Source organism: Prunus avium, chromosome 1, assembly GCF_965620075.1.
Source record: "Prunus avium chromosome 1, drPruAviu1.hap1.1, whole genome shotgun sequence".
Taxonomy (NCBI): domain Eukaryota; kingdom Viridiplantae; phylum Streptophyta; class Magnoliopsida; order Rosales; family Rosaceae; genus Prunus; species Prunus avium.
This window is the reverse complement of record NC_142284.1, coordinates 50,382,855-50,396,927: the sequence shown is the minus strand read 5'-3', so window position 1 is coordinate 50,396,927 and position 14,073 is coordinate 50,382,855. Positions and strand designations below refer to the sequence as shown.

Sequence of the window (14,073 nt, the reverse complement as noted above, 5' to 3'; positions counted from 1 at the left end):
CACGCATGATAATATTTTCATATGGTATAACAATATTGGTCGAGAATAACAAAACAATGTTACCCCTGTTACAACTAAGTTTTTCTCGTGTATTGGATAAGATAATTGTTAATGTGTATTTTTTTAGAACATTAGGAAGTAGTTAATTGATAATCACAAAAATAAATAAATAAATAAATAAATAACGTGGTCAATATATAAATAGAATAGCTATCATGGGAAGAAATCATAATTTTAGAAAACTTAGTGGGGGTAAGTCCAATTAATCCTTCGTTAATAAACCTTGACCAGGGTTTGACAGACACTGCACACTGAGACAGACATGGCGGAAGGCGAGCAACTATGCGAGGCGGCGAGGAACGGCGACGCCGAAAAGCTGAAAACTTTAATGGAAACCGGAGCTGACGTTTCGTACTTCGACGGCGACGGCCTTACCCCGCTGATGCACGCGGCCAAGCTGGGCCACGGAGATGCCGTCAAGACTCTTCTAGAAGCTGGCGCGCCATGGAACGCCCTATCTCCTTCCAATCTCTCCGCCGGCGATTTCGCCATGGACGCAGGCCACGAAAATGCCTATGAAATCCTCCTCAATGCCGGTACGTGCTTAACATAGAAACTAGAAATTTACTCTAGGTTGTTCTAATTTGGAGTTGTATGAATGAAAAATGAAAAGTGTTTGATTAATTTGAGCTAATTAGGGATTCAATCTGAATTGGTACTGGGAACGATTGCGAGGAAAGAGAATAAGAATGGGGATGGCAATGGAGATTACTTGGAAGACAGGGTGAGCTTCAGCGAGGACAAGCTGATGGACTCAGACAGTAAGGCGGTGATGATGGCTTGGGAGAAGCCATTAATGGAGGCACACGCGAAAGCTGTTTGCTCAGGAGGTGGGCATGTACTGAACATTGGATTTGGGATGGGCCTCGTGGACACGGCCATCCAACAATACTCCCCTGCTTCGCACACCATTGTTGAAGCTCACCCGGAGGTTTACGAGCGCATGGTTCGAACCGGTTGGGCTCAGAAGGACAATGTGAACATAATATTTGGGCGCTGGCAGGATGTGCTACCTCAACTTCAATCTTATGACGGTAAGTGAAATTGAAATGGACCAATTCAAATTGCTGTTTAAGCTTCAAGCCTTCAATTTTTTCAATTTTTCAGTCACAATATTTGAAATTTTTGGGGTTTTTCGTTTGTTGTCCAGGGATTTTCTTTGACACCTATGGAGAGTACTATGAAGACTTGAGAGAGTTCCACCAGCATCTTCCTGTGTTGTTGAAGCCTGGGGGAATCTACTCATTCTTCAATGGCCTTTGTGGAGGTAATGCATTCTTCCATGTTGTGTACTGTCACTTGGTTTCACTAGAGCTTCAGAATTTGGGTTACTCTACACAGTTCATTCCATTGCCTGTTAAGGATTGTTTAGGAGAACAGGTTTGGGAAGGTGTTAAACAAAAGTATTGGCAGCTTGATACTTATTACCTCCCTGTTTGTCAGTCTGTAGACGATTTAGAATGACACTTGGGAGTTTTGTTTTATTTTACTTTTTAAACTCATTGTAACTTCAAGGTATTTCAATTTGATCGATTTCATGATGTTTGCATTGTAGACTGCTCTATGATTTTATAGTTATACAATGTTATCGTAAGTCTCTCTAATCCACCCTTCCCCAAAAGTGCTAAATGGATGCCATGATAGCTGATTGCCTGTAAGGAATGCGAAAGACCAGTATAATGGATGAGTTTCTCGTCTATGTTCTGGGTAACCATGCGGCTTATAGTAGCTACTGTTTACCCAGGGAGATTGTATTCGTAAACACCCTCCATATATCAACATGGTTTGCCTTTTTTGGTGATTAAATAGCTTTGTTGGAGAGTTTAGCCTAAATGAGGTTAGAAGCTATTGGCTATTACCATAAACATTTGGCAGATTTACCTCTTCCAAAGCTTCAATTGTGGCAAGATTGTGTAACTAGTTAGTTTATTTATTTATTTTTTATTTAATAAATAAATTATCCCTCAGTCTCTGGTGATATCCAAAACAAAATTCTCAGCATATCTTTCCAGGAAAGAAAAAATTGATGTATTAAGCGATACAACTAAAGCAAAAATAAACTGAAAAGAGAACCCACCACTGCAGATTTTTATTTCACCACGCTGCATGATTCAGTGCATTTCTAAGCACCTTATCAGCAACCGCGGATCAGCAGAGGAGCCACTACATCCTCTGATCTGGAGTTAGATTAGGTTCAACAATGTTACTAAAATTAAAATCAGCTGATAGCAATAGGACTACTCACTATATGTTTCCCATCAGACCATTCCAAGCGAGCAAAGCTTTTTGTACCAGATGGCATAGCACTGGTCACAAAGGTTACAGTATACATCTTCTTCTCATATGCTCGAGCAAAACTCAGTGATTTTGGTTGAACCCAGATCTTCACTGATGGTGATAGTGCAGAAACAGATACCTTGTATGTTCCTGGGGTACCCACATTGTTGAGAGTCCTTGTGTATATTTTAGTGCCTGCTCCCCTGTTGCCTGAACTTGTGTTTAGAGAAACAGCAAAAGATGGATAATTTAGATCTCCAGCCCTGTAATTCTTGCTTGAATCACAGGTGAAGTCTATGTGGGTGAGTATCTTGATATCTCCTGTTGTATAATTCAAGGCACAAAGGAAGCTTAGGTAGTCCTCGACACCAAGATCATAAGCAAGGCCTGGGTCAAGGGCTGCCACTGGGTCCACATGCCCGGCACCATAATCGAATGGTGTTGCAGCATTTCTTGTAGCAATATCTTTGAGTGGTTTTCCATTTTTGTATGTGGTATAGGATGTGGTCATGAGAGCAGACTTAACGGCTGCAGGGCTCCATTTTGGGTGAGCCGCCTTGAGAAGGGCAGCTAGCCCACTCACATGTGGGCATGACATGGATGTACCTGAAATGATGTTGACGCTCAACCTCCTGGTGTCTTCATAAAATCCAGATGGTGGAACTGCACCAGACCACCCAGCTAGGATATTCACTCCTGGTGCTATTAGGTCCGGTTTGAGTACGGTTGGAGAGATTAGATTTGGTCCTCTACAGCTGGGGACTATCATGGGAGGCAATATATCGTTTTATTGCATCACCAGCTTTCTGGCCAACCACTACTGTAGTAGGCAATAGATATGAGTCGGCAACAACCTCTTCTCCATAAGCTTTAGTATATGCCAAAATCATCCCTACACCACCAGCCTTTTTAACCACCGCACTCTTCTCAGCATTATAGGTTATCCCTTTATCACATACCACAATTTTCCCGGCAACCTTTCCAGGAATCAAACTGTCAAGACTGCATACATCACCATCTATGGAGTTACTTGCATTACCAGCATAAACAAGTGGAAGTAATCCACTAGATAGTGATGGTCCGGCATAGATTGATATACCTCTATATTTTTTTCTATTTCCGAGGCTAACATAAGCCGGGAAATCGCGGTCTAGTGTTCCAGCACCCACGGTGGTTATCCCCCATTTCCAGCTGAACCTGACACGAAGATTCCCTTGGCCACGGCAGAGAAGCTCCGATGGCCATAGCGTCTGTGTAATAATTATGGTACCGTGTACCCCCTATGGACAAAGATAAAATGTTGACGCCATCTTCAACAGCCTTGTCCATTGCGGCTATAATATCAGAGGAGTAACACCCACCAAACCAGCAGGCCTTGTATGTGGCTACTCGAGCTTGTGTAGCCATCCCCCTTGCTGTCCCCAAAGCATAACCAAATAGGCTAGCTCCTGGGACTGCAGACCCGGCTGCAGTGGTCGTGGTGTGAGTTCCATGGCCACTATCATCTCTTGGTGATGTTGATTCTACTCTTTCATCAATGGGTTGTCCCACTGATGCTTCATATCCTTTCGGGAAAAATCTCGCCCCAACTAGCTTTCTATTGCAACTTGATAAGTTGAAGTTTGTTCCTTCCTCGCACTTCCCTTTCCAGCTCTTTGGCACTGGGCCAAGACCTTTATCATCGTAGCTCTTGATCTCAGGCCAGACACCGGTGTCGATTAAGCCAATAACCACCCTGCTTATTTTATCTGATGTCGGGAAGATGGCCTCGTTTCTGGAAAAGGTTATTCCAAGGAACTCGGGTGTCCGAGTTGTGTGAAGTTCATATCTTAACTCAGGTAAAACAGAAACAATCCCTGATTGTTTTTCAAGCAGCTCAGCTTCCTCAGCAGTTAGCCTTGTGGAGAAGCCGTGAATTATGATTCTGTAGGTGTAGAGCACGTCTGCTGACTTGGACACCGATTTCAAAGATGAGCCATACCATTGCAAATGGTCGTCGCCAAAACTCGCAGGCATTTCGGACTTGTACATGCGAATGATGTAGGTCTTTTTCATCTGCTGCTCTCTCTCTTCTGCTACCACGCACGAGATGTGAGAGAGAGCCAGAAGCATAAGCGTTAGTGGAAGCATGCAAATGGGTATCTTCATCTTCTCACTTTTAGCAAGCCTGAGCTTCATTTCCTTTTGCTTATATGGGAAATGCAGAATTATTGCAATGCCAGTGCCAAATTATAAAATAAAATAAATTCAAGCGATATTAAAGGAGGGGAATTAAATGCTAATGAAATTTAAACTCACGAAACATGGCTACCGTGGCTAATTAAATATTCTGCACTTGAGTGCCAATGAAATAAACTCAGAAGTTTCACAAGAAGAAAGAAGGAAATAAAATCAGACGTGTTGACAAAATACGATTTTGTCTATAAAAAAAATTCCAATACTGAGAGATCGATCAATAGAACTCACATGGCACTGAGAGATCGATCCCCTATTTAAAAACTATTTGAAATTCACATGGCATCTCCAGAATTTTGAAAATGTGTTGAAATCTTCTCTTTTAATTTAATAATATTTGGTGATATTGTACAGTACTAAGTAACATGTAATTGCTATGAAAGACACCACATCTATTGCCCAGTCCTGACTCCTGTGAACCTGAATGCCATTTTTCACCTGCTAATTCAGTCTAATTCCCTTTTGGGGTTCATATTTGTGAGGATTCAAGTGTGGTAAGAATTCCTGACAATTCCTCCTTTTATTATTTTTTTCTCTCAAGTCTGCAGTAAGCTTAATTGTTCTTGTTTCCTGGGATTTTAGTTTTATATATTCGGGCAATTATTCACTAAGTGGCACCCCTCTCCCGTTTTGTTGTAAGAACAATGCCTGAGAAATTTAGTGTATCTCTGAAGGAGATGGTTCCGTTATTGGAAAATTTAGTGTATCTGTTCTTCTGGGAGATGTATGAGATTGATGGTAATTAGTGGTGAAGAGGTGATTGTTTTGTTGCTATATTTTGTGTGTACCAGAATGTTAAAGTGAATCCAACAATGGCGCAACAATGAAAAATTCGCAAAACAAAATTCTGGACATAGGTTCGCATGGAATGGAATGGTACTTGGCTATTTAAATTTTCTCCAATTGTGTGTATCCGAGGAATAATAAAGAAATACAAATTGTAGTTGAGGGCCAATGAAACGACTCGGACGCCAATAAACACTCACGTGGGCATGGCATGGCACTGAGAAATTCCTTATACACTTTTGGAAACTCACGTGAGATTGGAATTCGTATCATATTATTTTTTTTGGAACTTGGATTGGATAGAATGAAAATGCTAATGCTGCATTGTGATTCATGACTGGATATGGATAAGCTTAAGCAGCACCATTGGTTTGGTCGTATTAAATGGGCCAACTGACCCAACTCTAAATTTGCCCCCAAATAAAAAATTGACCCAACTCCAACACCCCAGACGAGAAAAAAGAAGAAACAAGGACATGCTAAATTAAATGAAACCACTCGGACACCAATAAAACTCATATGGCACTCAGAGATTCCTAATTTAAATAGTATTAATTGTAGCAGAGTTGAGTTGAGTCTTAATTGTAGCAGATTTTTGTTTCTTGGATATAAAGAGAGAGCACTTCTGCTCATCACTTTAATTTAAAGTGTATTTTTATTATCATTCTTAACACTTGACACGTGTCCATATACATGATAATGGCTCCCATTCATAACTAGATTATATTTATATTGATAAGCTGCATAATTTGGTCGCATTAAGTGGGCTAATTCACCCAACTCTAACACCCAAGAGAAAAATAAATAAATTTAAGATGGGTTTTATTTTATTTATAAAGACTTGTTTGTTTTTTAATAAACTCTCACTTGTTATAAAAAAAAAAACAAAAACAAAAACTTTCACTTACGATGAGCAGAATAAAGAATGGAAGAAGTGACAAGAAAACATTTATACTAAATATCATTTTACAATTATGCCATTTTTCTTTTTCATTATCATAATTTTTACTATTCATTTCAGTTATGATTAGTCTTCGGATGAATTCAATTAAACCTCTTGACATTTGAACCATCTTTTTGCCAATTTTCTAATTTAATTCTTTGCTTGAATATGTTAAAAAGGCTTCAATTTTTATTTTATTTTGTCGTTAGTGAAATGGGGCCCAAAATGTACAAGCAAATTAATCTGGGTTTCTGACAACGCCAGCCCAGTCTGCCTGCAAAGTGGCTGTTAAGCAATCAATCAGATTAGTTTGAAGACCCAAACCCAGCTCCAAGCTCAACATTTGGGCTAAGCAATCAATCAATCAGATTTTTGTGGATGAGGATCAAAGATTGCTTGCTAGAAGAAGACCAAGACCACTCGTCGTGGCTCACTAGTGCTCTGGCGAATGAGGTAGCCAATTTTGTTGTTGTTGACTGAATTCTGATTTGTTTTATCATAAAAGATATACATATCAGATATTGTCTTTCTCCTTCTATTTCAGACTAATTCTCATTTGAGATTCATTTTTATGTGATGAAGATTCAAGTGTGGTAAGAATCACTGAAAGTTCCTTTCTTATCGTATATATGTGGCAAGTTTTGATTAATTTTGTTTCCTTAGGTTTTGGTTTTATGTATTTGAGGACAAATGGAAACAAAATAACAGCTTTCTTCTGGGTGATGGTAAGAAAAGGCAACCACCAGTGCTTTTGTTGATAATAATTGTAGGTTAGAAGGACTGATATCAAGTGGTGTGTATTGTAGAGCAACTCATGTATAACGTACTGTTCTGGCTTTGCTCCAATATCAAATCATGCAAAATTGTTGAACTCATTGATGAAAGATTATGAATTCATGGCAATCATGAGTCCTTGTGTTTTTTGTTTTTTGGGTCCGAAGAAAGAGAAGAGAAAAGAAGGCCTCAATGGCCAAGAAAATGAAGATAAGATCATCTTAGCTTTAGTTATAACTTATATATCATATATGATTACAACTTGGAATCCTTTTCAAAGCCCCATGTCTATACAGTTTCCTGTACAATTAATTTTCAATCTTTGCATTCCCTTTTAATTTCAAGAGTGGAAAAAAGAAACACATCAACTGGCTATATGTGCTCAGTTCTTAGGATACCAGAGAGCTACAGGACAAGTTCACAACATACTAAGAGATATACACTTGGTTTTTTTTTTTTTTGCAGGAACCATACAATTCTGATCTGGAGTTAGATCAGTTCTTCAATGCTGTTAAAATTATTCCCAGCTGAAAGCAATAGGACTACCTACTGTGTGTTTCCCATCAGACCATTCCAGCCGACCAAAGCTAGTTGTACCGGATGGTGAAGAACTAGCAACAAAAGTCACAGTATAAGTTTTCTTCTCGTATGCTTGACTGAAACTCAGTGATTCTGGTTCAACCGTGATCTTCACTGATGGTGTCTGTGAAGACACTGATACCTTGTATTTTGCCGGGGTACCCACATTGGTCAGCGTCCGTGTGTATTTTACAGTGGTTGAAGCTCCAGAACCACCCCTTTTGCCTGAAGCTGTTTCTAGAGGAACAGCAAAAGATGGGTAATTTAAATCTCCAAGGCTGTATTTCTTGCTTGAATCGCAGGTGAAGTCTCTATGAGTGGTTTGCTTGATCTGGTTTGTGGTATAATTCAAGGCACAGAGGAAGCTTAGGTAGTCCTCGACAGCAGCATCATAGACAAGGCCAGGGTCAAGGGCTGCCACTGGGTCCACATGCCCAGCACCATAATCGAACGGTGTTGCAGGATTTCCAGTTGCTATATCTTTGATTGTTTCCCCAGTTTTGTAAGTTGTATAGGATGTGGTCATGAGTGCAGACTTAATGGCAGCAGGGCTCCATTCTGGGTGAGCTGCCTTGACGAGGGCGGCCAAACCACTCACATGTGGACATGACATGGATGTACCTGAAATGATGTTGAAGGTGACCCGCCTTTTGTCTTCAGGAAGTCCAGTTGGTCCAACTGCACCGGTCCACCCAGCAAGGATGTTCACTCCTGGTGCTATTAAGTCTGGTTTGAGTATTTCTGGAGTGATGAGATTTGGTCCTCTAGAGCTGAATGATGCCACCACTGGTGAGGGTTGCACATCTAACTCTGTGTCTCCCAGAGCAATTGTGGCTGTTGGATTAGAACCTGAGGCAATATAGCTTTTTATTGCATCACCAGCTTTCTGGCCAACTGCTGCTGTAGGCAAGAGATATGCATCTGCAACAAGTTCTTCTCCGTAAGTATCAGTGTTCGCCAAAATCATCCCTAAGCCACCAGCCTTTTTGACCACCAAGCTCTTTTGGACTCTAGGAGTTCCCCCTCGATCACATACCACAATTTTCCCGGCAACCTTTGCAGGTATCAAACTTTCAGGACTGCATAGCTCACCACTTGAGGAGGTACTTGCATTGCGAGCATATACAAGTGGAAGTAATCCACTAGATAAGGATGTTCCCCTATAGAGTGATATACCTCTGTATTTCTTTTCATTTCCGAGGCTAACAAAAGCTGGGAAATCGCGGTCCAATGTTCCAGCACCCACTGTGGTTATCCAAGGCGCAACATTGGACAAGCTCCCAGAATCCGGTCCACCATTACCAGCTGAACATGACACAAGGATCCCTTGCGCTGCAGCAGAGAAAGCTCCGATGGCAACAGTGTCTCTGTAATAATCGGACAGTGATCCCCCAATAGACAAAGATAAAACGTCGACACCATCTTCAACAGCCTTGTCCATTGCTGCTGTGATATCAGAACCGAAACAACCACCGAGCCAGCACGCCTTATATGTGGCTACTCGAGCTTGTGGAGCCATCCCCCGTGCTGTCCCTGAAGCGTAACTGAAGAGGCTAGCTCCTGGAACTGCAGACCCGGCTGCAGTGGATGAGGTGTGAGTTCCATGGCCATCATCATCTCTTGGTGATTTTGATTCTGTCTTTTCGTCGATGGGTCCAAGTGCTGCTTCATACCCCTTTGAGAAATATCTGGCACCAATGAGTTTCCGGTTGCAGCTTGAGGAACTGAAGTTTGTTCCCACCTCACACGACCCTTTCCAGCTACTTGGTACTGCCGCAAGACCCGTGTCATCGTAGCTCTTGAGCTCGGGCCACACACCGGTGTCAACGACTCCAACAATCACCTCACTCACTTTATCTGATGCTGGCAAGAAGGCTTCGTTTTTCCCCAATCCAAGGAACTCTGGCGTCCGAGTTGTATGAAGCTCGTATTTCCTTTCAGGTAGAACAGAGAGAATTCCTGGCTGCTTTTCAAGCAGCTCAGCTTCCTCAGCAGTCAGCCTTGTGGAGAAGCCATGAATTATGGTTCTGTAGGTGTAAAGCATGTCTGCCGAATTCGACACTGATTTCAAAGATGAGTCATACCACTGGAAATGGTCATCCTCAAAACTTGCCGGCATTTGGGACTTGTCCATGTGAATGATGTAAGTCTTCTTCACTTGTTGTTCTCTGTCCTCTGCTACCACACAGATGTGTGAGATAGCCAGAAGCATGACTGCTAGCAGAAGCATGAAAGTGGATGCCTTCATCTTCTCTCTGTCTGCAAGCCTGAACAGGGGAGGTTTTCTTTTACTTCTCTTTCTCTTAGTGATGTTCTGTATTGGGAAATTCGGTGATAATGGAAGTGAAAGTTCACATAGCACTGAGAGATTCTAATTCAATTGATACCCCTCCCCTATTTAAATATTCTCTACTTGAGTGGTGGAAAATCAATCATATGGCCTGAGCTTTTCTTTTCCTTTTCTCTTTTTTTCTAACAACCTCTTCTCATTGCAGATTTGATTCTTATGCTCTCTCATTCAGGTCTGAAAAGGGATTTGGACTTGCATAATTGGCGGTATTATGTGGGCCACCCAAACACCTAAAGGAAAAAGGAAAAAGCAGAAGAAAAAAAAAAGTGATTTCAGACTGGTTTGGTCATTGATGATGCAGTGCCTCAATTATTTTCTGGTTGTCTTTGTAGTAGATTAAACTCTCACTGAAATCCAAATATTTTCACCAATGTACTGTTAATATAGTGTAGTATAAAAGCCTTGAGGGTAAGGTGCTACATAAGCCTACCCCTCCCCCCACCGGCGGATGATTTTTCTTATGGATGGGAAATTTTTTACTAAATCTGTCAACATTCCTTTTATTTTACAGGTTCTTATAAAGATAAGGCAGTTTGCTAGGGACTTGTTCCCTAAATTTAATTGTGAATTTTTGGACATCACACCATCTTTCTATCATTGTGTTTCACAAGAAAAGAAAGAAAGAAAAAACTGATCGTGACCAACAAACAAACAAGGTCCTAGGAAAAAGTTGAGTAAAGAACCACAACGCGTCTTTAATGTGTATTTTCGGTGATTAATTTTAGGGTAGTAGTTTTGGCACTCACGTTTTAGCGGTGCAGATTGAGTCATCAACAATTCTTTATTCACTCGTAGAGAAGTGTGGGAGGCTAAACGATGAGTGTAAAAATCAGTTGCCTAATTTTATACTCATTATCGTTTGATTATGATCTGATTACACTTCCACAACCCTCATCCGGAGGTTTTAGTGGAAGTTCCACTTTTATATCAACATTTATTTGTTTTGGGTTGCTTAGGATGAGGATCATGCCATAAACCAATAATTAAACAATTTAGAAATACCAAAATGTGGCAATAATTAGTCAGTATAGGATAGGATAAGGAAATGATATTGGCCGTAGAATGTGACCATGCATATTGCATGGTAGAGATAGATAGCGTATACAATATATATATACTAGTAGGGGCGGAGCTATTCATGGGCTTTAGATGGCCTGGCACCCCACCATCTTCTCATCTTTTTGATTGTTCAAAGACTATAGTATAGATTGCATAAAAAATTCCATAGTTTTAAGCTTGTGGCCCCCCAATATTCAAATTTTAAATTTATTTTAGAATTTAAAAAGATAACGGGTAGTTGTATTCCATAAAAAGATGATCCATTATCTGATTTTTCTTTTCATTTTCAATTTTTTTAATATGAAAAAGTGTGAATTTATCATATTATCCTCATTTAATTGATAATTTCAATTCTTAATGTTTGCATTAACCAATGGCATTTTCTGGTATTTTGAATGTTTCACCATTCTCTGCATTTTGCTTTATATATGTAGTTTTTATTAAAGGATCCCTCAAAGTATCTTATTTAGAGGGACAACCTTGTAGGGCTCACTTCGCTTTGTATTTCACTAATCCAAACCATGTATATTTTAAATAATCATTTAAAGATCATCTGTACAAAAAATCACTTGAATTCGATATTGTTTGACCACTCAATTGTGTTATTGAAATTTTAGTATTTTCTTGAAGCACTGTGTTCATTGATTTTGTAGGATACAATTGGATGTCGAAAACGGTTTCTGATTTGTCTAATTTTTTACAAAGATGATATAAGAATGTGTACTTAAAAAATGAATAGTTTGGATCGTTCGAAAAAAATTCATAAAGTACTTTAAAGAGTGTCCCTCAATAAAATGAGACTATATATATATATATATATATATATATCAAACAACTCAAGGTGAGAACATCATTATGCATTAACAGTAATTCATAAGAATCAGTTTTAGATAATGCTATTATTGTAATATTAAATCGTGGAAGAAAACGACAGGCACGTACTGTATTTATATCATGCGCTAAAATTCATCTAGTCTATTAGCTGGAAGAGACCCTACCAGCTACCACTAATAATTGATCGAGCGTCTGTTTGATTCTTTCTACTGCTTTTGTTTTTAGCAGTGGGTGAGTTTTTATTTAGAACATTTCACATTTTTAAAAGTAGTTAGTTCATTAGTTGGTAAACCTGGATTAAGGGTTGGATTACCCACATAAAATATTGAAATCACCTTCTTCTTCTTCTAGAATCTCCCATCTTTTTGTTGTTTAGGTTTATTTATCTTTAAGTTTACTTACCGTCAACGGGTCTAGCCTATTGAAAAAGGAGATTGACTTGCAATTTAGACTATCGCTTATAAAAAAAAAAGTTTACTTACATACCATTATATGAAAATTTAAGAAAGAAGTTCAGACCAAAAAAAAAAAAAAGATTTAAGAAAGAAGAAATCATGTGAAAGCTATGTGAACTTTGTTTAATCAGTTTAAAATATGATGATTTCAAGCTAGCAAACTGGCGATGGGAAAGCAACAGAGAGTGTGTGGGTGTGAAAGAGATCATGCAATGTTTTTATTTATATTTTTCTATATGCAAAGCAAGCAAGCTATGGTTTTTGAGTTCTTGAAGAATCACCAATCTAAATTGCTTATGGAATCTTACTTTGTGGCCCCTCGTTTTCGTTTCGATTGTTTGCCGTGCCGGCTTCAATTGTCCCATCATTCATCACTAAATGTTATGGATGCTTTCAATATAGATATATAAAGCCGTCTACATGCATTCTATTAATCTAAAAATTACAAGTTTAATAATATGATGATCTCAAATTATAGCCCATATAATATAATGAAAGAACAAGCTTACTGGCCGAAAGCAGCAGACACATGCATGCATAAAACAATTGTGAAATTTGTCGCTCGAATGTCATTTTCTCCCAACCAAAGACGCTTAAAATAATTTGAAGCGGGTCTTAATAAGTCAATTCTCGTTTAATTGCTTATCTTATGTATGCTGAATTGTCTTTTCCGATTAGAACGGACACCTATCAATATTTATAGCTGTATATCCAAACTCCTTTTCAATATTTAGCTCCTCCAAATCTGGATTTGGCTCCCTTTACACTCTTTATTCTTATTGATCTAATTAAATTTTATCGCATTTTATCAAAATATATATCATGTGTTTTACACATATTATTTATGATTAACCTTCATATCAAGAAGGAAAATAATATGGTTAAATTTATGCATATTATATTAAATTAATCATAATAAAATGCAATGTCATATGTGACAAATAATGAGAGGGTGAATTACACCACGCGTCTATCCCCAACGAATGATGTAAAAGGAGGGAAAGGCAAGTGAATAAAACATGTAATTAGTGTTAAGATTAGAATATACAATTATAGCATATGTGGGCCTTTTAGTAAGGACCGTGAGTCCATTCCCTTACATTAAAGTTCGAATCCTCCTTTTCATATATTAAATTAATTTAGAACAATCTAAATTATCATTTATATAAAAGTTAAAAGGAATATACATTTATATTTGTTGTCGCTAAGGCAGCTAAAATAACGGGACCATGACCTTGTTGATTGGCATTCTTACTTGATTTTCAAACCAACCAGGCAAAATTTAAATTATATATATATTTAAGGTTAGATCTTTTAGTAAGGACCCTGAGTCCATTCCCTTGCATTCATGTTAGAACTCTCATGACATCAGTTGTATATGTGTAAGGGCAGATGCACAGAGGGACAAATAGGGTTAGGCGACCCCATGGTAGCCGAGAAAAATGGTGGTGAAGGTCTCAGGCGACCCCAAGGCTAGTTGGTGTGCGACCCTAAGGCGCACACCACCTGTTCGATGAAATGCGCAAAAGAGCTTGTGTGTTGTTGCCTTGCGCAGTGCGTGCGAGGCCATTTTTTTTAGAAGCGCTTGGCCAAAACGACACTATTTCGGTCCAGGTGAGTTAATTTTTTTTTAAAACGGCATCGTTTTGAGCAAGATTTTTTTAAATTAAAAAAAATAATTAATTTAAATTTTTTTTTTAAAAAACACACAACGCCCTTGC

At 39.0% G+C, this 14,073-nt stretch overlaps 3 protein-coding genes and 1 pseudogene across 4 annotated transcripts in view; 2 read left to right on the top strand and 2 right to left on the bottom strand.

The window, feature by feature from the left end:
- Positions 1 to 280: 280 nt before the first annotated feature.
- On the top strand, positions 281 to 1,654 carry LOC110744880 (ankyrin repeat family protein). 2 transcript variants are annotated; one of them, XM_021944916.2, is made up of 3 exons: positions 281 to 596; positions 741 to 1,094; positions 1,211 to 1,654. In XM_021944916.2, the coding sequence occupies exons 1-3, from the start codon at positions 323 to 325 to the stop codon at positions 1,522 to 1,524; spliced, it is 942 nt and encodes a 313-aa protein (XP_021800608.1). In that variant the 5' UTR covers positions 281 to 322; the 3' UTR covers positions 1,525 to 1,654. The 2 variants fall into 2 exon arrangements, with proteins under 2 accessions (XP_021800608.1, XP_021800607.1); XM_021944915.2 differs by having other exon boundaries at positions 283 to 596; positions 699 to 1,094.
- Positions 1,655 to 2,078: 424 nt separating this feature from the next.
- On the bottom strand, positions 2,079 to 4,597 carry LOC110744890 (subtilisin-like protease SBT1.7 pseudogene; annotated as a pseudogene).
- A 2,786-nt stretch (positions 4,598 to 7,383) lies between these two features.
- Positions 7,384 to 10,196, bottom strand: LOC110744887 (subtilisin-like protease SBT1.7). The gene has a single exon (XM_021944923.2). It carries the CDS (start codon positions 9,900 to 9,902, stop codon positions 7,593 to 7,595), a length of 2,310 nt encoding a protein of 769 aa, XP_021800615.1. The 5' UTR covers positions 9,903 to 10,196; the 3' UTR covers positions 7,384 to 7,592.
- A 3,416-nt stretch (positions 10,197 to 13,612) lies between these two features.
- The window catches only part of LOC110744879 (uncharacterized), a 3,370-nt gene continuing 2,909 nt past the window's right edge, over positions 13,613 to 14,073 (top strand). Inside the window, exon 1 of the mRNA XM_088246991.1 lies at positions 13,613 to 14,073. This exon is cut by the window's right edge and continues 173 nt beyond it. The gene's annotated coding sequence lies outside the window, so the exon portion shown is untranslated.

What these genes read in the sequence shown, in the direction of transcription:
- LOC110744880 (XM_021944915.2), top strand. Translation starts at nt 323, where the DNA reads ATGGCGGAAGGCGAGCAACTATGCGAGGCGGCGAGGAACGGCGACGCC. An exon ending in TGAAATCCTCCTCAATGCCG is followed by an intron (nt 597 to 698) that starts GTACGTGCTTAA and finishes TGAGCTAATTAG; the next exon opens with GGATTCAATCTGAATTGGTA. An exon ending in TCAACTTCAATCTTATGACG is followed by an intron (nt 1,095 to 1,210) that starts GTAAGTGAAATT and finishes TTTGTTGTCCAG; the next exon opens with GGATTTTCTTTGACACCTAT.
- LOC110744887 (XM_021944923.2), bottom strand. Translation starts at nt 9,902, where the DNA reads ATGAAGGCATCCACTTTCATGCTTCTGCTAGCAGTCATGCTTCTGGCT.